The sequence below is a fragment of the Strix uralensis genome, chromosome 1 (genome assembly GCF_047716275.1).
Source record: "Strix uralensis isolate ZFMK-TIS-50842 chromosome 1, bStrUra1, whole genome shotgun sequence".
NCBI classification, from domain to species: domain Eukaryota; kingdom Metazoa; phylum Chordata; class Aves; order Strigiformes; family Strigidae; genus Strix; species Strix uralensis.
In genome coordinates, this window is record NC_133972.1 from 93,416,732 (window position 1) to 93,442,659 (window position 25,928).

General features: G+C 36.7%; 1 protein-coding gene across 11 annotated transcripts in view; it reads left to right on the forward strand.

Moving 5' to 3' along the window:
- The window catches only part of DNAH5 (dynein axonemal heavy chain 5), a 157,876-nt gene that overhangs the window by 105,076 nt on the left and 26,872 nt on the right, over positions 1-25,928 (forward strand). For 10 of the 11 annotated variants that reach the window (XR_012629594.1, XM_074874294.1, XM_074874248.1 and 7 more), the window contains 13 exons: positions 147-342; positions 4,427-4,599; positions 7,190-7,320; positions 12,275-12,428; positions 13,150-13,417; positions 14,003-14,234; positions 15,816-15,930; positions 16,194-16,370; positions 19,489-19,692; positions 21,062-21,241; positions 22,150-22,287; positions 22,890-23,025; positions 24,473-24,789. Coding sequence is in view for 10 of the 11 variants with exons in the window: in XM_074874294.1 (XP_074730395.1) it covers positions 147-342; positions 4,427-4,599; positions 7,190-7,320; positions 12,275-12,428; positions 13,150-13,417; positions 14,003-14,234; positions 15,816-15,930; positions 16,194-16,370; positions 19,489-19,692; positions 21,062-21,241; positions 22,150-22,287; positions 22,890-23,025; positions 24,473-24,789 (2,421 nt within the window). In the remaining variant the exon portion in view is untranslated. The remainder of the gene's footprint in view (positions 1-146; positions 343-4,426; positions 4,600-7,189; positions 7,321-12,274; positions 12,429-13,149; positions 13,418-14,002; positions 14,235-15,815; positions 15,931-16,193; positions 16,371-19,488; positions 19,693-21,061; positions 21,242-22,149; positions 22,288-22,889; positions 23,026-24,472; positions 24,790-25,928) is intronic. The other variant, XM_074874237.1, reaches the window with a different exon arrangement.

A 25,928-nucleotide genomic window follows, 5' to 3' on the forward strand; every position in this document is an offset into this window, starting at 1 on the left:
CCCCTAAATACTATTGTTTCTTTTCTAGCGTTAATATGATTTTAAAATAAATAAATAAAATCAAGCATGGCTTTTAAATTGGCTTAGCTTTGTTACAAACCTAATCTGACTGAAATGCTCTTTTTTTTTTTTTTTTTTTCATATAGGTACTGATGAAACTATGGAAGCATGAATGTAAGCGTGTTATTGCTGATCGTTTCACAACCTCAGAAGATGTAAACTGGTTTGATGCTGCTGTGGCAAAACTCATTGAGGAGGGATTTGATGAAACAAAAGCTTTGCTGGACCCTGAAACTGATGCATTCTTTGTTGACTTCTTAAGGGATGCACCTCAAAGAACTGGTAAAGACGGACTCTGATAACCATGGAGATGGCAAGAATAGGGAATGGGAATATGGTAAAATAGATGCTAATAGAAATATGCCTTTAAAATGCATAGTAAGTTTATGCATCAAGGGTGGCTGTTCTGTCCAGTGACTTTGAAGGTAGTCTGTGTTACCAAGCGTGGCACATCTTTATATTCATGGGATTTTAAAGTCTGTATTTATATTCAGGTTATCTGTATAGGAGAGCCTTGCGTCCATTTCCATTGATGTGGTAGACAGACAAAACTGCCAAATAGTGAGCATTAGTCTATATTATTCTAAAATGATGAAAGAAGTGTGACATGAATGACTTGAAGTGATGGGGTTGCAGTACTAGGTAAAGGACAGCACTCCAGCTACCATCCCCTAGAAACTGAAAGAATATTGTCTCTGGGCTAATCCAGTTCTTAGGAAAAGAAATACCCAGTACATGATTTTGTAACAAATGAGTATTATTTCAAAATCTCCTCAATGCTAGTAAAACCTCTTGAGTTATCCATATGGCTTATAACAATGTCTTTGTGTCTTTTAAATAAAAACACTGTCACCTACCTTGCTAAATGACCTGGGAATGTTTGTAAGTTGGTGCAAAAGAACAGAAAACAGTTGTTTGGGTTTCAGGGAAGGTCATTATTTAAGCCATTGGATGATTCAATTATCTGTCTTCATATCAGTGTAATGATGGGTAGTGGAGGCAATAAAAAGTTGGCATAAGTGGTCAAATGCCACTTAAATCTCTTCTTGGATAATTGAAGTAGTCAGAAGGCAGTAACAAAAGGAGACTAAAGGATAGAAATTGTTTGATTGGAAGGAATCAGATAGAAGTAAAAAGCAAACTGGTGTGAGAAAGTAGTCAAATACATTGTTAAATAACTTGCTAAACTGCAGCAATGTGGAGAGGACTGAAATGTTAAGTCAGAATGCATACTGAGAGAGTGAAGAGTGACTTTTAATGCAAACATTTGAATCCACACTAGAAACCATTATGTTGAACTGAAAAATAAATGCAAAAAGCAGCATGCGTTTCTCAGATTAACTTGCTTCCTGGTGACAGTTTAAATGTACCTGCCCTGTAACCTGCCTTTTAGCATGAAACTTCATCTAAATACAAACTAAGAGGCCCTCATTTAGAAATGCTATGTTTTGTCTTCAATATGTTTGTCAGAGCCTTGAGAACACCTTCCTGTTTTGGCTTGGTGAAAAGAATAACAAGTATAATTTTGTTTTAATTGTCCCTTCAAGGGAATTTAGTCTTGCCCATTATGATGGAAGTTGAAGAACAGGAAGTGGTTTTCTGAGCTCTTAAGTATATATAAAAAATACATCTGACATGAATTTCAAATAACCCTGTGCTCAGGTTAGTGATATGTTTACATATACTCCCTGTATCTCTGGGTTGTACAGTCACAACGTATTTGTCCCTGAGATAAATACATGAAAACTTGAGATGAAGTAGCTCAAACATCAGCTTTTGGATCTTTACTTCACAGAAATTGTTAGTGGTGCTAGTGTTCTCGAGACCCTCAAACTGTTCAAAGGTGGTTTTTATCAGTTTTGACATTGCTATTTATACTTGTGATTCTGAATCTTGAGATTAAAGAAGAGTTTAAAATTATATATTACACTAGCTGCCTCCGTAAGTAATGTAAATGTCTGCCCTTTCTTAGGTTTAGTATTTGATCATGCTGTCTTTTGACATTATTAATAACTGCAGGAAAAGGCTTAAGCTGATATAATTCTCTTAAATAGTTTGAAATTGTAAAAACATCACTACCGTTTAACTCCTTGCTGTATTCCTTATTAGTTCCTTATCAGCAGCTGGGTTGTTTAAATGTCTCATTCAACTTGTAAGAAACTTATTTCCACGTGGAATACTCCTTTTGTTTAAGCAGTTTTTCTGCAGGTTAAAATAAGATGTCAGTTAATTTAATTAGGTCTTAATCTAAAGGAGAGTTCATATATGCAGAAATAATACAAAGATAAAGAATTCTGAAATTAAGGGAACTTCAGACATGCACAGAATGCAATATAAAGGACAGCTGAGTGAGAGTTAATTGTCACTTTGTTTTGAGAGGTTTGATTCTGTGGTAAAAGGCAATTTCCTTAAACTGGTTTTTATATATATATATGTTTAGGTTTGGGTGGTTTTTGTTTTGTTTGTTTGCTTGCTTGTTTGTTTTTGTCTTTTTTTTTTCCTGGAAGCTGCGTGATTATTGGACCATTGCTAATTTTAAAAGCAAAATATGCAAGAAGGAAATGAAGAAAAAATTAGTGAGAAAAACATTATAGATACTGTTCTAAATACAATATAGTTTGATGGCTTTTTCCCCACCTTTACTTCCCTTTCTACTGATTTCCAGTGCTTTATTAAGCATTAGGGAAATATTTATTTTACTGGAATTACTTATTTCATTGCTTTCAATTCCACCAGTTAGAGATAATATTGTGAATAATATATTTCTTTGGTAAATAAGAGGAGACTTGGCAAAATCAGTCAGTAATGACTGATTTACTGTAACTGAAAAAATATGTCCTGCAGCATATAGATCACGAAATCTTGAAACTAATGTAGCTAGTTGTATGTAAATAGGAGCAAAACTGTATTGTCTACTATTGTTTTTTCAGGAAAACCAAACCAACCAAAAAACCCCATGGTGTCTGCTTGCTGGCACTCTTCCAATGAAGTTTGTCAATTATTTGCTGATGAAGTCTGGACTGGATAAGCAGTGAAATAGGTTGAAAATTGGCTGAACGGCCAAGCCCAGAGGGTAGTGATCAATGGCCCAAAGTCTAGTTGGAGGCCAGTAACTAGTGGTGTACCCCAGAGGTCAATACTGGGTCCAGTTGTCTTCAACACCTTTATTAGTCATTTGGATGATGGGGCAGAATGTACCCTCAGCAAGTCCCCAGATGGCACAAAATTGGGAGAAGTGGTTGATGTGCCAGAGGGTTGTGCTGCCATCCAGGGGGATACTGGAGAGAGTCCAACAAAGGGTCACAAAAGATGACTAAAGGACTCTTCCAAGAGGAAAGGCTGAGAGAGCTGGGACTGTTCAGCCTGGAGAAGAGAAGGCTCAAGAAGATCTCCCTGATATGTATAAATACTTGGAGGGAGGATACAAAGAAGGCAGAGCCAGGCTCTTTTCAGTGGTGCCCAGTGACAGGCCCAGAGGCAGTGAGCACAGATTGAAACACAGGAAGAGTTCATGAACTCTGAACATCAGGAAACGCTTTTTTACTGTAAGGGTGACTGAGCACTGGCATAGGTTGTCCAGAGCAATTGTGGAGTCGCCCTCCTTGGAGAAATTCATAAGCCATCTGGACATAGTCTTGGGGAACTGGCTCTAGGTAGCCCTGCTCAAGCAGGGGATTGGACCAGATGACCTCCAGAGGTCTCTGCCAACTTCTGTGATTTTACTTGCTGTGAGTAACAATTGTTATTAATGAAGTCATGTCACCTTTAAGCATGATTAATGATTATGAATGGAAAGATGAGACAGCAGCACTATTTCCTCCTTTCCTTTGGGTGGGAAAGAGTTGATAATTCCTTATGGTTTTCAGATCACTTGATGAAACAAATCTATGCCTTTTCACAGTGAATATACTTTTTTTTTTTTTTGTGGTAATTACTCATTTTAGTAGTATTTTTTTTTTTTCACTAATGCAATGATTTAATCAACTTAGAGTGTTTTTCTTTTACAAAAAAGATTATTTGCAAGTTTTAACTGCAGTATTTATTTACTATCATTCTTGGGTGCTACTTTTGCTTCTAGCATCTAAGTTAATTTCAGTTTTTCATCATTCAAGCTTTAGATGTAAAGAAAGAAGGCTCCTTAGTTTTTGCTGGCTTTGTCTTTGAGAATTAAGCAGCTGAATTTACCATTCCTTGTAGACAGGGTATAGGTAGCACTCTCATATGTACATCTAATATGTAATATTGTGTATAATAAAACTGATTCTGGGTTGTTAAAGAGACTTCTAATTACCTTCACTTACTCATCTCCAGATTGAGCCTTTGTCAATCATTTAAACTGCTAAGGTTTTGTTACTTTTTGTTCTAGGTGAAAAAACAGAGGAAGTTAATTTAGATATTCCCAAAATTTATGAGCCAATTTACTCCTTTCATCAGCTACGGAATCGTTTAAATATGTTTTTACAAACATACAATGAGAATGTCCGTGGAACTGGAATGGACATGGTTTTCTTTGAGGATGCTATGATTCATTTAGTCAAGGTACACTCTTATTGGATTGCCATTTGTTGTGTTGTTCACTTGCCCCCAGCACCTATGAATGGAGGTATGCATGAATCAAGGTAGATTACTTCTAAAACTGAAGCAAGTAATTTATTGCTAGCAAATGTTTTGTCTGTCACTCTGTGACTAGGTATTAAAACTTAACTTTTCTTAAAATGCACTGGATGTAACTACTCTTTTATATCTATTTTTATGGCTGGTGGGATCATGGTCATAACTATTCTAACTCGATTTCAACCTTTTACTTGTTAATTCTCTGAGACCCCTTCCTCTCTTTGGAACGAGTCAAATGAAATTCAGATTAGGACATAATTTATTGTTTATGAAGGAGTACGCACAGCGGAGAAGGAATAAATGTAGTCCAGACTTCCTTTGTAGATCCACAATATGCTCACTTCTATTAAAATTCCTTTGAGTATGGACTGGAGCTGACCATAATTTTTAGTACAGCAAAATTTGATAGGATTGTCCACACAGGCTTCATACAAAAGAGAACTTTTTTTTTTTTAAAAACTAAAAAACCTCTTGTTTCTCAGTTGCACAGTAAGATTATCTGTATTTCTTATCATAAATTATTAAGAACTGAATATTGGATTGTACCATCCTAACAAATAGTATAATAAATATCAAAACAATTTAAATTTAGTTATAGTTGACAAACGCATTGCATCTGCAGTTTTCAAATTTTTGGGGTGGATTCTTGACATTTCACAAAATTAATCCCTTTCCTTTAAGGTCTTCCCTGCAAAAGGGATGATATTCTGCTATAGATTTCTTTAGGAAAATTGTTAAATCATCATGACACTCACTAGCAAGTTTGTGGTTTATTCCCAGTAAAAAAAATCTATTTAAATTCAGAATCTATCAAAAAAATACTGTTGTTTGTTTTTTGTTTTTTGTTTTTTGTTTTTTTTTCCACTGAAGAGCCACCTGTTAGGAATCTCTTTGGGCAACTAGTTGGTGAATACCTGAAATGTTATCTTAACTTTCACTTGGATAAGATGAATATATAGTGCTTCTCTGATTCCATATTCTTGAAAGCAGCATTTACAGCCATGCAGGTCTGAGTTTTATACATTAGCTAGACTTGAGACACTTCTAAGAGAAAGCTAGGTAAGAACAGTTAAGGTCATGCCTAATCTGAGCTGATATAGTATGACTTGAATAAGTTAAAGCTGAGGAATATCTTAAACAGACAACAAACCTTCCAATTTACAGCTTGTGTGCATCTGCCTGGAAAAGATCTAGTAGCCATAATTGAAGTGATAAGCAATATTCAAAGGGTGGTGTGCAAATCTAGTTTTCTTTCTCTGGTTAATACTAAGCATGCTTAGAGTAAAACTTTGTACTTGATTTTATCTTTACTTATAAAACATTAACGCATGAAAAATAACAAGTACATTGCACTCAATATGCAAAATATATGGGTTTAAAACTGCAGGAAATTGGCAGGACTATTTTTAATAACTTGAAAAAAAGTATGTTAGGGGAAAGGCAAGTAAATAGGAATCCCAGGCTGTTTAGTGGCATGATGGAATCCTAGGGCTCTCAGAGGGATGTTCAAGATAATAACAGGAGCTAATACTCTGTGTCATTGCTTGTGCAGTGGAGACCAGCTGCTAACCAGCTGCTGGTTATTACCTTGCCTTAGAGAGGCAAGTGGCTCCATGCTATTCTGGAAATTAATGTAGGCTCTTCTGTGTACTATGGGTACCTGATGGGGTGTGGAGTAAGTTTGTCTCCTGTGCTTAAAGGCATATTTTCTCTGCATCAGGTAACATCTTCTACCTGTTTCCAGATTTCTTGGCATTGTTTTTCAACTGTGGACAGTGGGACAGATGCTGGATCCAGTTCACAGTGCTGCAAATTTTTTTGCTCTGAATTGCAAAGAGTGTGTTTGCTTCCATTGCACTGTCCTGAATTGAAGGGAAATGTGGAGTAGTAGATAACTACTGCCTTTTGCTTTAAAAGATAAATAATGAAATGGGAAAGAAAGGGAGATCTACTTGAGAGATGTTTCACTGTGACCAAATATTCATACTGATATTGTGAATTTTATAATCAAGTAAACTAGAAGCTTAAGAAATTTGGTTATAAAGATAGTATTATTACCTGCTGCAGAGAATACTGGAGACTGTTTGTCCTGATTTAACATGCCTTAGACCACTTGTCTTTCTGGTCACAATGAAGAGATCTGGAGAAATGAGTCTTACCAAAGTTGTCCAGAGGGTATGGTATTGGGGAAATTATTATTTCCTCCCCAGTTTCGCAGTTGAGATTTACATGTGCTTTGTGCAAGTGTGAGATCCAATTCCACTGATAATTGAAAGTTATTGGAAAGTTAAGATAGAATCAAGTGGTTGCTATACTATTGAAAGGTTTACAGAAGATATTACAAAGTGCAAATGCCCACAGAATATATTAATAGAAATTTAGAATCCCTAAATTAAACCTTAACATTTTAATTTGTTCTGCATTTCTAGTATAACTTTATTACTGCAGTAGCATAGAATTTTTGGGTGTGTAACTTTTACACATTGTAACAATAAATGACTGTGATCTTACACAGATTTCTCGGGTGATTCGCACTCCTCGTGGAAATGCTCTTTTAGTTGGAGTTGGTGGCTCAGGAAAGCAGAGCTTGACAAGACTGGCATCATTCATAGCTGGCTATGATACATTCCAGATAATGTTAACAAGGTAAGCATTAATTAAAATTTAAGTACTTTGAGTTTGAACTCTTCCTATAAGTAAAATAGGCTCTTACTCTCTGCAGTGGGAGAAAGAACAAGCTTAACGTAGGCTGGTCACCGTTGCCTAGGAAAGACATGAAAATCCTTTGATACTTACTAAATTTGGTTGATTTCCCCCAATAAATCTGAGCTTTTACCATCTTTGGAGTAGTTAACAGTTTTGTGTGTTTCACAGAATGAGAAGAAATATTGGTGATGTCAAGTTATCTTTAGTCTGTGTCTTTACACAGGAAACTGAACCGTACTGAAAGCATTTTAGGTGGTATCTATCCATAATGCCTTTAAGAATTTATCTTGTAATATTTCACAGAATCACAGAATCAGCTAGATTAGAAAAGACCTTGAAGATCATCTAGTCCAGCCATTAACCTAACACTGACCATTCAGCTATACCATATCCCAAAGTGCTATGTCAGCCTGACTCTTAAAACAACTCCAGGGATGGGGACTCCACCACCTCCCTGGGCAGCCCATTCCAATGCCTAACAACCCATTCTCTAAAGAAATACTTCCTAATATCTAGTCTAAACCTTCCCTGGCACAACTTGAGGCCATCACCTCTTGTCCTATCCCTTGTTACTTGGTTAAAGAGACTCATCCCCAGCTCTCTGCAACCTCCTTTCAGGTAGCTGTAGAGGGCGATGAGGTCTCCCCTCAGCCTCCTCTTCTCCAGACTAAACAACCCCAGTTCCCTCAGCCGCTCCTTGTACGACATGTGCTCCAGACCCTTCACCAGCTTCGTTGCCCTTCTTTGGACACGCTCGAGTACTTCCATGTCCTTTTTGTAGTGAGAGGCCCAAAACTGAACACAGTAATCGAGGTGCGGCCTCACCAGTGCCGAGTACAGGGGTAAGATCACTTCCCTGTCCCTGCTGGCCACGCTATTTCTGATACAAACCAGGATGCCATTGGCCTTCTTGGCCACCTGGGCACACTGCTGGCTCATGTTCAGCCGGCTGTCAATCAACACCCCCAGGTCCCTCTCTGACTGGCAGCTCTCCAGCCACTCCTCCCCAAGCCTGTAGCGCTGCTGGGGGTTGTTGTGGCCAAAGTGCAGCACCCGGCATTTGGCCTTATTGAAGCTCATCCAGTTGGCCTTAGCCCATCTGTCCAGCCTGTCCAGATCTCTCTGCAGAGCCTCCCTACCCTCGAGCAGATCAGCACTCCCACCCAACTTGGTGTCATCTGCAAACTTACTGAGGGTGCACTCGATCCCCTCGTCTAGATCATCAATAAAGATGTTAAACAGGAGTGGCCCCAAAACCGAGCCCTGGGGGACACCACTTGTGACCGGCCGCCAACTGGATTTAACTCCGTTCACCACAACTCTTTGGGCCCGGACATCCAGCCAGTTTTTTACCCAGCAAAGCGTGTGCCATCCAAGCCATGAGCAGCCAGTTTTGCCAAGAGAATGCTGTGGGAAACAGTGTCAAAGGCCTTACTAATGTCAAGGTAAACAACATCCACATCCTTTCCCTCATCCAATAAGCAGGTCACCCTGTTGTAGAAGGAGATCAGGTTTGTCAAGCAGGACCTGCCTTTCATAAACCCATGCTGACTGGGCCTGATCATCTGGTTGTCCCTCATGTGTTGTGTGATGGTACTCAGGATGAGCTGCTCCATCAGCTTCCTGGGTACCGACGTCAAGCTGACAGACCTGTAATTTCTCGGATCATCCTTCCGACCCTTCTTATATATGGCTGTCACATTGGCCAATTTCCAATCTGTCGGGACCTCCCTGGTCAGAAAGGACTGCTGGTAAATGATGGAAAGCGGCTTGGCGAGCACCCCAGCCAGCTCCTTCAGCACCCTCAGGTGTATCCCATCTGGTCTCATAGACTTGTGTATGTCTGCGTGATGCAGTAGGTCACTGACTATCCATTACAGAGGCTCCCAGATGAAGCAAAAAACCACCAAAAATAAAAAATTATTAACACAGTTAACTAGCTCTCCGTAAATTACAGGTTCGAATGTCTGTGAGAGGAGAACAGAACAACTTTCTAGGGTTTAACGGCAACCCAAAACGCATAACAAAGAACTCTATGGGGTTTAACGGCAACCCAAAATGCAGAACAAAGCCCCACTCCCTAGGGTTTAACGGCAACCCAAAACACTCTATCACTCACCTAACAAGTGAGGGCTCTCAACCTCGAGGACCTACTCAGGGCAGTGTCCCGACCCAAGGCACCTTGAGGAGTTTCCTTGGGCAGCGTCCTGACCCAAGGGGAGAGTCCTCGACCGCAGCATGCAGCTCCAGGGGACGAGCTCAAAATGGCTCCCCCAGGGGATTCCATTTATACCCAGGCCGAATCTGACCTGTAGTCAATAGCGGCTCCCATTGGCCAAAGGCCCCAATTACCACGAAGCCCTGAGAACAAAGGCAGCCAGGAGCTGCTACACTTCAGCAGCCAAGAAGCTCTGCTTTCATTGGGCGGATGCACCTGCCACACTATCTCCTCCTGGATTGTGGGCGGTCGTTCTCCATTTGAAGTAATGCCTGTGTGAGGAGGAGAAATCCTCATCCCTGCCCATTAGTTTAGTAGATGTTATGTATCTGTCAGTACTTTGACAGATTTTTCCAAGTATGTCCTGGCTTATTTCATATTGTTTAACCCAAGGTGGTTTCTTTTGGAATAACTCACAAAAGATAAAAAAATAAATTGTAAATCCTTCTCTCAGTATTTTAGAGTGAGTGCCTCCCAAAGTATCTCTAGGACAAGTCAATGATCAGGAAATAATTTTGGCATTCAAATCATTCTAGAGAAGCTCAATTATTTTAATTCTTTTGCAGCTGTGTTTGGCTGCAGAAGAAATTGTAGATTCGCATGTGGGAATGCCTCTTGGTGAGGATCTCATCAGAGGATCTATGTGAAATAGGGATGACTTCAGGAGAGATTACAGTACTGTTGACAAAACAAGCAGTAACAAATTGCTGGGTATCATTCACAAAGAATTATGAAGCCACTAGAGGGTGAAATACTGAATTAAGAAAGTGGTGTGCAGCTTCCCACTTAAAGTTCCCTTGTCACCTGAGGATCATAAGAAGGCCTGTATAAAGCCCCTGACAAAAAGAGTCCAGAAAAGATCTGGGGAACCCTCACACCTTAAGGCTTGTAAACCTGATGTGTGCACCAGATGAATTAAAGAAACTATGATGAAGAATAGAATGAGTGAAGATTTGAATAAACATGATTTTAGGAAAGACTCATCAAAGATTCTGATAAAACATAATCCTGCCTTACAACCCCCTTGGAGTTCTCCAAGTGAGTCAACAAGTAAATGTAGAAGTGTGATATGATTGATAATATTAAACTCCGTGCTTTTCTAACCTTAAGTGTTCATCTAAAACACATCTAATAATTTGTGCCAGAACACCTCTGGGAAAAAATTTGAATCCTTCTTGCATAGAATGATTTGCCCTTTGTTAAACCAAAATTTCCTGTTCTGTGAGTTTTTAAAGATAATAATTGTTGGATTTCAAATGGTTTCATTTAGTTCACCAAGTTAGATGATAGTCATATTGCTAACTCAATATGTATAACATAAATTATTTTTTTCAGGTCAGTATTTTTGTTTAATTTTGGGTAATTAACTGAATAACTCTTCCAATCATTATTTCTCCCTGCAGCTGAAACAAAAGGGCATAGAATATTTGTGTCTTCTCTGTGACCATTTCTAATTTTAGTGATGTCTTTGCTTTTGAAGTGTCATATTTATAAACCCGTGTATGGAACCTTATCTTGGTGATTATGATATCTTTTCTGAAACAAAAAATTGTCTTCTTAATCATCAACAAAAAAATCATAAACCCAGTATGTTTATTTCCTGATCTTCTCCCTAGTAATGAGGAATTATTGTACAATTTCTGATTTTTCAGGTCATACATGAGATCATTATGGTTACATAAGTTGCAGGCAACCACTTCTCTGTTTTAATTCCTAGTGGGGAACCAAGAAACCTCAGTTTTTATTGCAGTCCTTTATCCAGCCAGAGAGATCATTCCAGTTGAACCTTGTGTTACAGGGTTTGTGTGTCAAGGTTTTGGTAGCAGGGAGGTGGGGGGCTACAGGGTTGGCTTCTGTGACAAGCTACTAGAAGCCTCCTCCATGTCCAACAGAGCCAATGCCAGCCAGCTCCAAAACAAACCAGCTGCTGGCCAAGGCTGAGCACATCAGCAATGGTGGTAGCACTTCTGTGATAACATATTTAAGAAGGAGGGAAAGAAAACTGTGCAACAGCAGCCAGAAGAGAGGAGTGAGAATATGTGAGAGAAACAACTATTCAGATACCAAGGTCAACCCACCACACCTTGTCTAATAATTTTTATATTTTTTTATCTCTTAGTTTGCTGCTGCTCTCTTTTGTTTTTGTACAACTGTGAGTGGCACCATTGATGATGACTTTCAGCAGAAAGGCCAACTAGTTTGAATTTTTTAATTAGTCAATAAAATCTAAAGTATCTTCTTGCACCCAGCACATGACAAAATCCTGTGAGATGACACCTGTCTGTTTTTTCACTTTTTTCTAGCAAAAGAGAAATAAATAGCACGATAAGACTTCCAGTCTGGGGGGTTTATGTTGTTGGTTTTGGCTTTTTTGGTGGGTTTGTGGTGCGGGGTTGTGTTTTTTTTTTGTTTGTTTTGTTTATTTTAAATTTCTTTATTGATGTGGGAGGTGAAAAGGAGAGCAGGAAAATGAAGAATGGATTAGATATTTAATGTGAGACTTTGAAATGAGCTATGTCTTTCCTCCTAATCTAAATGAAAATTGCTGGACTTTGGCACCTTATTGCCTTAAATTCCAAGAGATTGTTTCTTACTTAAATATACTTGTTCTTTTTCTTTTAACTAGAAGCCCTTTTTAGAAGGAATGAGTATTAGTACAACCTTCCTTTTTTGTAGATCATACAACACTTTAAACTTGATGGAAGATCTGAAACTCTTGTACAGAACAGCAGGACTGCAAGGCAAAGGCATCTGTTTTCTTTTTACAGACAATGAGATCAAAGATGAGTCTTTCCTGGAATACCTGAACAATGTTTTATCATCCGGAGAGGTAAGATGCCTTCTCGTGATTGTTTTTCTGCTTTTTAAATTTTAGAATTCTGAAGTAAAATAACCTCATTTATTTGAATATTCTTTCATATGTTTCACAAACTTTTTATCATTACAAAACAAAAAAAAAGTGGAAACAATCTATTATACTAGGTTAGAGTAAGACAAAGCTATTGTAAAATTAAGAATTGAACCTCATCATTCTATACAGAGAAATTCTCTAAGTCAGACCCTTTTAAATGTGTTGACAAGTTGTCAGGGATATGAGAATAGCTTAAAAAAATTAAGACTTGAGGAACATCTCTGAAGTTTACCAAAATTGTCTGTTAAATTAAATATCTCATTAGTGTACAGGGTTTTTTTAATGGTAAATTTATGTCCAGGATGGATGGGATGGCTTCTATTGTTAGTTTTTATTTCAGGAGTGTGTTTTAGAGTAAATTCTACTAGTTATTAGAATATTAAGAGAAGAAAGCAAAGCCATTGTGCATGTTTTTCACAGGGGAGGGTGGGTTTTACTTTTACAGCAAATTAGATTTCAGTGTGTTTAATGGAATCACTTCAGTAAAAGTTCTGGTTTAGAGTGTGGTGGGTCCTAATAACTTCAGTGTCCAAAATGTATGCCCCTTCCTGAAATGCTATGTATTAAATGAACCTTATGCTATGTACTCTATTTTGGATCATCCTCATAAAGCATGAAAAAATCTTCCTTTTTCTCAAAGGTGTCAAACTTATTTGCACGTGACGAAGTAGATGAGATCATTAGTGACCTCATACCCACCTTCAAAAAGGAACATCCACGTAGACCTCCAACCAGTGAGGTTCTGCATGACTACTTCATGACCAGAGTCCGTCAGTACCTTCATGTCGTTCTTTGCTTTTCACCAGTAGGTGAAAAATTCCGAAACAGGGCCCTGAAGTTCCCTGCTCTCATTTCTGGATGCACTATAGATTGGTTCAGCCGATGGCCTAAGGATGCTCTAGTGGCAGGTAGATGTACGTTTTGTCTTTACAGGTATTTAATTCTCTCATCAGTGGTCATAAAGTTGTTTTAATTGCTTTGAATCTTGCTGGCACACTGGCAGAAGAAACTTACTTGGTTCTAAAATTTAGTATAGCTGTTTTCTTCTTCAAGCTTGCTGTATTAAACTGTTGAAATATTTCTAATAGAGGAAAAGCTTTGTACATGGTTTGAAGGAAAATTCCCCTTGAACATGGCTTAAAGGCATTAATAAAGAAGGAGAGATGCTACTAAAGAAAGAGATTATTAGTGACTGTGCTTGTGATCAGGCATACAGAGGAAGGCTGTGATTACCCAATCCCTGGTTATTAGTCAGATAAAAAGCAGTTGCACACCTTGGAGGTGAAAATATGCCATATCCTTGGCTATACTTTTTACTGAGAAGTGTGGAATAATGTTAAGAATGTCGTGGTGGAGAGTAAAGAAGACTGGGGTTTCAGAAGCTGGGTGAAAGCTGACATAATACATGCTGACATGTTTTATATTGATTTGTTTATAAGGTAAGAGTTTTTCCTGAATATTTACTTAAATTTATGTTTTGCTTCTTTCCTAAGTATCTGAACATTTCCTGTCCTCATTTGATATGGACTGCACTGCTGATACAAAGAGTGAAATTGTACAGTGTATGGGCTCATTCCAGGATGGAGTGGCAGAGAAGTGTTCTGATTATTTTCAAAGATACAGACGTTCTACACATGTGACTCCCAAATCCTACATGTCCTTTATTCAGGGATATAAAACCACATACAAAGAAAAACATGCTGAATTACAGACGTTAGCAAACAGGTAAAGTGCTCAGTTTACTACTGATTTTCTGTAGTTTTCTTCCCCAGATAGGTATATTCTGACAATGCTTTGTTTCAATGCATGGTTTGTCTCTTTGCACAGCAAAAGGACTTTTTTCTTTTTTTAATTTCCTAAAATTGTGTAAAGGTATAAATTCATCAAATATTATAGTTGCTGTTGGCATATAAGTTAAAGACTGTATATTTTTGGAGAGGAAAGAAGGGTAGTGATGTATGAAAAAGCAAGGTGGTGGGAAAAAAGGCAAATATAAATTATTCCCATGTATTTATAATGAATAAAAGAAAACGTCTATGTGTAATTTCATAATATATTCACAATAGAATTTAATTTACCACAGAGCAACTTCTGTTTTCTTGTTAAACAGTTGTATCCTCCTGGTATGAACATGTAAGAAATACCCTTGACATTTTTGGTTTTGTGATCATAGAGCCTAATTTAGGCTGATGAGTTTTTTACTTGCAGATTATTAAAGTGGTTTTGATATTCATTCTCCTTTTCAGATACTTTATTAAACTAACGAAGTCTATTTGCAGATTTATCTTCATGCCAGAAATACTCAAATAGAATGTAAAATTAACATTTAGTGTATCAATTGGTATCACTCTTAAGAAAAACTGTCTTCTTAATTTTGAAAGATTGGAGCTGGAAGTGTTTAAGAAAGACTCAAACTAGTGTATTTCACTTTGAAACATTCAGAGCCAAATTGAGTTAGAAATCTGTAGTTATGTTATGGATGAAGGCTTGTAAAACAGAGAGGTCTGGTCCTGTTTTCCACCTTCTGATGCCTCAGATGGACCAAATTAGTTCATACATGTCAATTTGTTTCACTTAACCTTAGTTGCATAGTCTGAATTGCTTTGGCAGGTATTACTCTTCATCTGTTCTCCTGTATTTGTTTAGCTGTCCAAGTACTGCTTAGCCTTTGCAATAGCAGCCTCTATAGAGGCCACTTAAACTTGCCCAAAAAGTCCCAAGTGAGGACTTACTTTTTGATAGACAAAATGCACAGTTGAAGGAGCATTTTAATGCTGAATGAGAAAAGTGTTATCTCAGTGCTGTTTTTCTGTTACTCTCTTTGGTAACTCTGGTTGGTCTTGACTTCAATATTTTTATTTTAATAGCCTTTTCCATATCCTCTTCAAACAAGGAATAGTGATTTGAGGTATTTCACAGGATTCTAGTGATCAGAAAATGCTTTCTGCTGTATAGAACTCAGTCCTTTGGGTATCAGGTTGGAGCTCAACAGGGATAGTGACATATATGGAACCAATGTGTAAGATTTTTATGCAGTGATAAAGGCGTGCTGTTTGAGTTAGAAGTGGGTAAAGTTTTAAGTCACAGTCTCTCTTCATGTAATTCTTTATTTTTTGCTTTCTTGATTATGAAAACATCAGACACTTGTGTGAAAGTTCCTGCACAAGATTTATTTTTGGTGTAAAACATCTTTTGCTAGTGTTCATTCTGATTGATATGATTCATTCTATTGATGGAATAATTTGGAAAGTGGAGTGTAAATTACATAGGGAATTACATGCTTCTTGTTTTGCATTTTAACTTCAGAATGAATACTGGATTGGAAAAATTGAAAGAGGCCTCTGAGTCAGTGGCTGCTCTAAGCAGAGAGCTGGAGGTAAAAGAAAAGGAACTTCAAATTGCCAATGAAAAAGCTGACATGGTATGTACAGCCTTCAAAGTGTATTGTTCGATTTTTTTGCTCTTTTTATTTCTTGTATTTTAAAATGATTAATAAAGTAAAAGGAAATTAAGTGTTGGGGAAAAAGGGATCTTGAAAACTTGTATCAGTGATGAAAGTCATCTTGGTTTGAGTTTTCTGGCTCTGGAATTGAACAGATAAAATTTTACAACAAAAATTAATACATTCTTTTGACTAGGTGTGTTTTCTTTAATATTTGCCATGTGGGTTTTCTTATATTCTAGGTATTGAAAGAAGTTACTGTAAAAGCACAGGCTGCTGAGACAGTGAAGGGTGAAGTTCAGAAAGTGAAAGACAAAGCTCAAGCTATTGTAGACAGTATCTCAGTTGACAAAGCCATTGCCGAAGAGAAGTTGGAAGCAGCTAAGCCTGCTTTGGAAGAGGCAGAAGCAGCCTTACAGGTTAGTACTTCGACCATGTATAACATTATTTTACTGCTAAGATGGGGTTCTTTGAAAACAAATACAAGATTGCAGGTGCATTGCATAACTCATAAGTTTACAGAAAATATATGCAAATAAATATACATATTCTGAGGCATTTTAGGTTCAGTTTTGGTTTTCTTTTTCCACCTGAGTACCAAATTCAAAATAAGCAGTTTTTTGGAAAAGGGCAAATTTTAACTTTAGTTTGAAACTATAGTTGATGTACGATGTGCTGCAGGTTGATATTAGACTGGTAACTGAATGTTGATACTGTTATAAAGCAGCTTTTGTGCAAGGAGTGAAGAAGTGCCTTCCATGTAAAAACAGTTATAATTCCATCCAAATCTAAACCTTCTGTTTTAGTTTAAGTTTTCATCAATGAATTGCATTTTGAATAAGTTTGCTGATCCACTCTTTTCTGCCTTCTTCAAAAATAAATTTATCTTTTCTTATGAGTTGTGGCATTACCCAGATTTCTAGCATTCACCATGGGACTTCATGTCTTTCAGCATACTCTTTGTAAAGCTTTTTTCATAGAGTGATAACACTCTGCCCACATTTTTACATGATGCATCATTAGTGATGAAGAAAGATTAAGTTTTGTTGATCTTGCACAGTATTTTTTTTGAATGTCTGTTCAGCTGATTGTATAAGACAGTGTCCCTCAAGGCATTTCTGTCGTGAGCAGAAATAGCGGGATCTGAAGTAAACCTAATACTAGAGGCTAGCAGGGAGCTGAAATCTCAAGAAATAGAAAAGACTGAAGGAAAAACCTGAAGGATAGATAAACCTCAAAGGTTGTTATGTAGATTTACTGGAAGGTTTTCCCTTCTACTTGAGAGGCTGCTAACAGTTGTGATGGTTAAAGACTACTGTGATGTTCCTTCAAATAAAAGTTTTCAAAATCTAGTATAAGTAATTTTTCATGGATCTCCTGAATGTATGACTTCATTTTGAGGGAGATCTGCTTAACAATCTATGACTGCCATAAATCTTGAAGGGCATAGTGGAAATGTCTAAATGAAATCTGATGATATGACAGCTGATGAGTGGAATAAGAGAGCACATCTGGATCATAAGATCCTAATACTTAGCTACAGGAGAAAGGTAAAAAAAACCAAAACAAACAACCCAGGTGGGCAAGCATTCTGACAAGTGCATAAACAAACAGTGCTAACTGGGCAGTGTCTGAGGTGTGAAGAGAACACTAGTGTCCTGTGTCCTGTCATGCATCTTATTATAGCCTACTTTTTGGTTTTGGCTAAAGTTACCAAACAAATACTGTTCTACTTGAAATTTTTGGATTCTAATAAACAAAAATCTGATTTTAAGGAAAAGCTACACTAGCACTATTATGAGACTTCACAATGGGAAAAGGTAGTTAGGCTTAATCTTGAAATTCTTGCATTTGCTATAATAAATTGATTTGCCTGTGCCTAAAGGGGAAAGGAAAACTATCGTAAAAACAAGCCTATCAGCATGCATATCTGTATCCTCAGCATGCATTAATTCATTCAGAAACTCCTTTAAGCAAGAAAATTCTCTATACGAGTCTGTGTAGGGCTTCTTTCAAAAAATGAATCTCACAGTCATTACGGATTTGCAAATTTCCGGCTAGAGATTCCTATGATGGAATTCTGCTTGCAGTATAGACAAATGTTTATTAAATATGTGATAAATATAAAGGTCACTTCCCAGATAAAAAAAACCCTCTGGTTGGTTATTTCACTCCATTTTTACATATTTAGGACTGCTAAACCCTATTTTAAGAGACAGTTAGGTACAGAACAGCTTATAAGCATTTTTAAACATACAGTGAGATTAAATTTTTAAAGTTTGAGTAAGAATTGTCAAAGTTCAAGAAAACTTAGTTATACTTTGCCCTGCAATAAAGATGGCACATTAAATGCGCAACTAGAAATAAATAAATAAATTTAAATTAAATGCAACTCTTTTGCCACAGTTTAGGTGGTAGCAAAAAATGCTGGGCTGAATTTCCTAAAGGTCACTAAGAAACAGTGCTTAAAGTTTCCACACAGATACCTAGAAAAACTCTGCTGAATTACTAGGTGCACACTGAACCCAACAAGCAGCTAAATATTGAAGGAGAACAAATGACAGGCAGAAGGAAGGGGATCAGGATAATCTGCAATAATTTACAGTCCCTTTCTTGAGGTATAAACACAAGTAATTAAAATCTTCCTTTAGGAATTTCCAGTGAGGCATGTGTTAGGCTAGAAGCAAGGTGTCATAACACCTACAATAGCCAGTTGCTTCCTGTTTGTCACTGTCATGCACTCAGGCTGATTAAACTGCCTGTGAATAAGCAAACCTTCTGATCCAGGTTATGTCTGTTACAGGAGCGGGCCTGTCCATCAGCAGTTACCATTATTCAGGGTTTTTTTGCTCTGTATGTGATGCAATATGCACTACTGCTCAAACTTCTCTAAGGAGACATCTTCAGTAGACTTTTCTGATAGTCCTTTCTGATTTATGATGTACACTAGAGTTATGAGTTCTAGTATTAGATTAGCACTTTAAGCTTACTTGGCCTAGCTCTTCATACATTATTATAATTTATTTGTTTTTCTCGCAGGCCTGCTTCTACAACAGGAACATTCCCAGTACGATGAATCAGAAGGTGCAAATCTATATGTGTATCAGGCCTTCTCAGACCTTCTGGTTTCCTTAATTCTCCCTCATTTGCAAAATATCAACTGAATGTATTTTCCTTTCTAGACTCAGTTTCTGGTCAATAGATTTGCATTTAAAAAAAATAGGTAAAATTTCAAGATGTTTCTGTTTTGCTCTTTGTTTTGTCAAAAATGTGCATGGTAGTTTTAAGCTTTTAGGTGCTGCTCTGGAGGTGGCTGAACTGAGGTTTCCTGGTGGTTGCTAGGAGGTCGTAGTGAAAATCTGGTTGAAGGGTCCTTCTAGCTTCATGCTTTTTAGAGATAAAATTATTTTCAGTTAAAAATAATATGAATAACTTTTTTCTTCTCCAACAGATTAATACTGTTGGTCAACTTGTGTTCTATGTCTTATTAAATAAGCAATAACAGTAATTGCTTTACCCTTTGTTTTAAATTCATAGACAATAAAACCTGCAGATATTGCCACTGTCCGCACACTGGGTCGACCTCCTCACCTCATTATGCGCATCATGGACTGCGTGTTACTGCTCTTTCAGCGAAAAGTGAACAATGTGAAAATTGATCAGGAAAAATGCTGTACCATCCCATCATGGCAAGAATCTTTGAAACTGATGACAGCAGGAAACTTCTTACAGAACCTACAGGTGCTTGTGCAACCTTCTTTTTGATGCCTTTTTAATTTAAGAAAATACTGTTTTCTCTGGTGTTCATAGGAGAAAAAATGTGCAAAGGGAATCAGACACACAATAGATCTGAAATGTTAAGGGTTTAAAAGTAAGTATGTCATAATGAAATAAACTTGAATCCTTCTGGCAAAGTCAGGCCATAAATCAATTATAGTTTCTCCTGTCAGGCAATTAAATTACTTTCAGAGACAAATGATTCAAAGCTTTAAGCATTTGGTTTGAATAGCTATTACTTATCTGTTTCATTAAAGCTGATAGAAAACATCTTTTTTCTGGTACCTAGCTTTTCATTAATTTTCAGCATTGCAACTTGTGCAGTGGCTTGCAAAAGAATAGTTGATTATTAGGATGTACAAAAAGAGAATTTTTTAAAATTTGGGATTTTCAGCTCCATAGCATGTGTCTAGGGAAATGGGAAGAGTAACTGGTGAATAAATCCCTGTTCATAATTTAAACTAATAATATTATGATTAATCTACTCAGAATAAATTTCTTACTTAATCTGTCTCTGGTCCAGTGGGAAATCACAGATGGCTTCTGTTGGCTTGACCAGCTTTGTGTGGTTGGTAGTGCCATGGATGCCATTTATGTAGTATTCACCATGGATCTACTCATAATAATTTTAATTTATTGGAGGGCTTCAACATTTCATTGCTTGTGCATAAATAAACTTATTTCTGCTTCAGGGAACAGCTATTTTTCAAGTTCATCAGTGATGGACTCTCATTATAGTTTGCAAATAAATCTTTAAAGAAAACCAAATTTATGTGGAATATTTGACCATCAAAATAAAGTTGAGGGAGAAAATTGAGAGCTTTTGGGGATGAAAAATAGAAGAGATATTTTTTGGAGAAAAGAGAGGGTCAAAATAAATTCTTAAAATTGAAGCACATTCCACTAATGAGATAAGGTAATTTAAGGAGAAGATAGTTGGCTTGCCCTTTGAAATGACTGTTTTGTAGAATGCATATTTATGAACCAGAGTTAAGCTTTTCCTTTTTTTTTGAAGATTAAGTTACTTATTCAGTCTTAAGAAAAATGGAATTTCAAGCAAGATAGTGATATTTTGTATCAACAATTAGCTGTGTGATGGTAATAGACAGTGTAAGATAGTGAAGATCATAAATGAAGGCAAACTTTTTTCCCTTTTGTAAGAATATAGGACAGAGTGGGATGACTTTCGCAAGCTCTCAAAGATGCATGATACAGAGGGGTTCATATTAGCTGTTTGTAAGTAACATTTGTGATCTTGGTAGTGTTCTGTGCGTGCTGAAATACATATACATATAGTTTATATATATTAAATACATTGCACTTTTTATTTTAGCAGTTTCCAAAGGACACAATTAATGAAGAAGTGGTAGAACTTTTGAGTCCTTATTTTGAAATGATGGACTACAACATTGAGACAGCTAAGAGAGTATGTGGGAATGTTGCTGGCCTTTGCTCATGGACCAAAGCTATGGCTGTATTTTTTTCCATCAACAAAGAAGTATTGCCTTTAAAGGTAAATCTGTTAATCAGTAGGAGGCATGCAAACTTTGCTTCTTTGCTCCTTCTCCTCCCCACCTGTGTGCACTTGAGGATTTAATCTGCTGAAAACATCAGCTGCCTTGTTCCAAGTGGTGCATGTGTCTGTAGGAATTTATTATCTTGAAAATAGTAACTCTACAGTAAAATATATTTCAAATGTACTACCACTTGTAAGTTGTCAAAATTATGAAAGAGATTGTGCACTTTTATGCCTCTGGGCTGCTTCTGAATAGGATTGAAGCATCTGTCATCTAGTATAATTCAGTATTGAAATTGCTTTACCTTAATTAAAAATTAAGTAGGAAAAAACTCGAGATCTCTTTCTTTTAATGTTCTGGATCTCAGTTCGTGAGATGACTGTACAGTGACTTTGTTCATTGGTGTTATTTAGAGAAAACCAGGCCTAAATAGTTATTAAAAGAATGAAAATCAGGAAGAACGTGGTCAGGCATGGTTTTAACACAGAATAGCTTGTATTTATGATAGGAATGACTGAGAGGGAAGCAAGATTTGTAGTTAGAGGTAGTATCTTTCTTTAGACAAAGCACATTGATTGGAGGAATCAAATAGGTATCTAGTGGCACCGGTCTTTTTTGCAGGCCAGATCAGACTAACTTTTGTGTGAGATGGAGAATGGCTGGTATTCCCAGAAGTTTTTCTATTTTTTCTAATTGATGTTGGACCAAATACTTAATTGTAGTACCTGCAATAAAAAGTTAGTTTGTTGTAAAATCCAAATAAAAGGTTTTAATGAATGATGAAATTTCTACTGAGCAGTTTGATTTTGAAATGTAGTAAAGTAAAACTCTTTGAGATACATTTTAGCAAATGCTTTGATATGTTGTGTTTATGAATATGCTTTTATATTTGTATGCTTCATAGGCTAATTTAGCAATCCAGGAGAATCGCCTAACTACTGCTATGATGGATCTGCAGAAAGCTCAAGAAGAACTAGGTGCCAAGAAAGAAGAATTAGATACTGTGCAGGCAGAGTATGAAAAAGCAATGAGAGAAAAGCAGGTGAACTGCTCATTACAGAAAAGAAGTTGCCACCCTTACTTTAAGGAAAACTTAATGCATTCTCTCAATTTCATTATTATTCCTTGAAAAGAATGTTGATGGACAGAGGATAACAAAGAGATATTATTTGGATACTGCGTCTTTGGATACCACCTCTCTCCTTTGCCACTGATCCTTTCCTCCTCTTCCTCCTACCTTCTCAAAAGCTGTTTTGTTTAGATTATTTGTTTAGTGCCTATTACTGTAACATCACATTTCATTTAAATATGTTATCTGTGTATAATGTATTTGAAATTCGGGACAGAATTCCCCAGAGTTAATAGATACCAGGTGTTTGGTATATCATTTAACATGTATGCCAACATGAAAGTTAAGAGCAGAAATATTTAAAAGTTGAATCACATTTATGGCAGATGTTGATAGTTTGTCCCAATATACTTTTTCTATCCCACTTTCCCTCCTTCTCTGCACGGTGATATAAGTGTTCGAGTATATATGTTTAAGCTGTTGTTTAACTACCGGTTTAATTAGATGTAGAGATTTTTCTGGCCTATTGCATACGTGACTGTAAACCATATTTTTTGGTGTATGGTTTTCTCTAGGCTTTGCTTGAAGATGCTGAGCATTGCCGCCATAAAATGCAAACTGCCTCAAGTCTTATAAGCGGTTTAGCAGGTGAAAAAGAGAGGTGGACAGAGCAGAGTAAAGACTTTGCCATGCAAACCAAGAGGCTAGTGGGTAAGCTTTTGTCCCCACCTTTGAACTTGGAAGTGAGTCGCTTGAGTTGTGATGGGTAGTGAAACTGAAAATATTTGAAATGTCAAACTTTTATTTTGCAGCTTAGCTTCCCTGTTGCTAAAATGAGAGTAATTGTTATTAATTATCTTGCTAAAGCACTGCTAGGTAAAAAGTACAGTATAAGACTAAAGTTCATATTAAAAAAAAAAAAAAACCCACCAGTAACTGTGTGTGCTCTGCATGGACTTTTACTTGACATGTATAACATGCAGTACATACTTGGGACACTGATGTATTAACTTGACTGATTGTAAGTAGCAGTCCAAAGAAGGTGATATGTTAGCAAGTGCCAATAAAATGTCTATAACTGAGAATACATATGGAGGAGAGGAAGACTGATCTTCAGGCACTGAAATTTATATGTGGAAATCAATATTTTTAAATGTAGTTACTAATGTTCATAAAACTTTTGTTTCTTAGAAGTTCATTTTTATTTTATAAATATGCACTTGGAAACTGAAATAATTTGTAATAAGGAATTAATTTATTAGTTAGATCAAGTAAATGCAATTTATCTTGTCCTTTACTGTGGTGTGAAGTTTCTTCTCTGGCTTTTGCTTTGAAATGCTGTAGAAAGCAGATGTTGTTGTAGGTGTTGTATTATAATAGATAGGTTGTATTTTGTTTGGTATAATATGTACATGTATATTAACAACTTACTAAAAATACAGGATACCTTCCCCACACACTCATGATGTTTGCTTTATAGATAACTTGAAAATGTCTAAAAAATATTAGTACTCAGTATAAAAGTACACTATCTTCTCCAGTTTGAATCTTGCATTCTTACTACAGAGGTCCAGAAAAACCCAGAACTATGGTGTCAGGAAACTTAGGGGGGCAATTTTGAAGCTCACCAGAAGATTAAAACTTGTCGCACTTAATATCTCCATAATGATGTCTGTTACAATTTTTTATTAGGAGTAGTTGTAATTGATTTGTTCATATTTAGTACTCCTAAATAAAGATTATTTTCTCCCCCAAAAATATTGTTTAAGCCTGTTCTCATGACTGTGCAAGGAAATAGTGGAATTTGAAGTTTATTCTCCCATGTCCTGCTTGTGCAGGATCTGGTGTTTGAAATGGTGGGGTGTGTGTGTATGTGTGTGTGTGTGTGTTGGGTTGACCTTGGCTGGCTGCCAGATGCCTCTCTCTTGATTCCCACAGTTGCACTGTAAGGATAGAGTGAATATGGCATCTACTGAAATGTAGAATTGCTATGTAGTGAGCCTTGGGAAAAGTCTGATTTGTCTTCTTTATGGGTCAAAGTGTGTTCTTCAGTTACCAGCCAAACCATACAACAACTATAGAAGGAAGCAGCTTATTCATGAATAGAATTGGCAAAGTTGTAATGTTTTGTTTTCTTTTTCTCCTTTTTCTTTTTAAGGTGATGTACTCTTGGCTACAGCTTTTCTGTCCTATTCTGGTCCTTTCAACCAAGAGTTCCGCAATCTGCTACTAAATGACTGGCAAAAGGAAATGAAAAGCCGGAAAATCCCCTTTGGTAACAACTTGAATCTCATAGAAATGTTGACTGATGCTGCAACCATCAGTGAATGGAACCTACAAGGATTACCAAATGATGAGTTATCCATTCAGAATGGAATAATTGTCACTAAAGCATCTCGTTATCCTTTATTAATCGATCCACAGGCACAGGGTAAAATTTGGATTAAAAATAAGGAATGCAGAAATGAACTTCAGGTAATAGGAATGCTGGTGCTTTCGTAATTCCTTGAAACTCTTAGTTCACAAAAATTACAATTCAGTGATTCAAATAATACTTAGTAAATGCCTTTTATATTAAAGGCCTAGTCTGGATGTAAAGGACATCTCGGATATATTTGGGTAGATTTGAGATTTGGCTGGATACAAAAATGAATTCAGTACCATTAGTACCAGTGAAACAATTTGTTTAATGTATTTATGAAACGTCAAGTGTTGGAAGATAGGCTGCATGGGTAATGGCTGATAAGGACTGAGGCATGTTTGTAGAATACTATAAGCATTAGGAAAAAAACCCAAATAAGTGATTAATGCAGGTTCATATAAATGTTTGAAAATGAAGGTGCACAGCATGATATTTTTATCATCTTTTAATCAGAAATTATTGATAATTTTTGTTGTCTTAGCATGGATGTCAGGTGCTAAATATTCTGCAAATATACGGGGAAGACAGTATTGCAACAACATACGGTCTGAGGCAAGATACGCTAATTCAATGCGAACAGGAGAGTCCTTGCTTGCTACAATTATGATTGCACCAATAAACCAACTTTTTAAAAAGATATCCCTAAAAAAAGATTAAGAGGAGTTTGAAGGATGATAATAGAGTGGCTCTGAGAGTATTACTAGGAAACTACTTTCATTCATGTTGATTGTTATCTTATTGCAGAACTCTTTAATGGTTACCTAGCTATTTATGTTAAAAAATGATTATTAGGCTTCAACTATGGAGTTATAAGCAAACTAAGCTGAATGTGCTTTGTGTACGTGATGAAAATTAATCACAATTGTACTGAGGAGTAGCTTGTTCAATATAACCCCTAATTTTCAAGTGGAAAAAAAACAAACAAAGGAGCCCTAATCCTGACCTTGCTGCAGTTTGACTTGGGGAAGTTATCCAAGGTAAAATTGAAAGTGATAACAGGTTCCTGTGAATTTCTGGTCTAGTTACACTCATAAGATATCAAAACTTTAGGTACTCAGTGTTGCTTTGCTTCTACTTTTGTAGATGAAAAATAGAAATTCACGTTCAGTGAGTTCTGAGAATATGGTACACTGATGCTAACTTTTCCTGCGGTCACAATCTTTGCCTTAATCCTAGTCTAACCATAGGATCA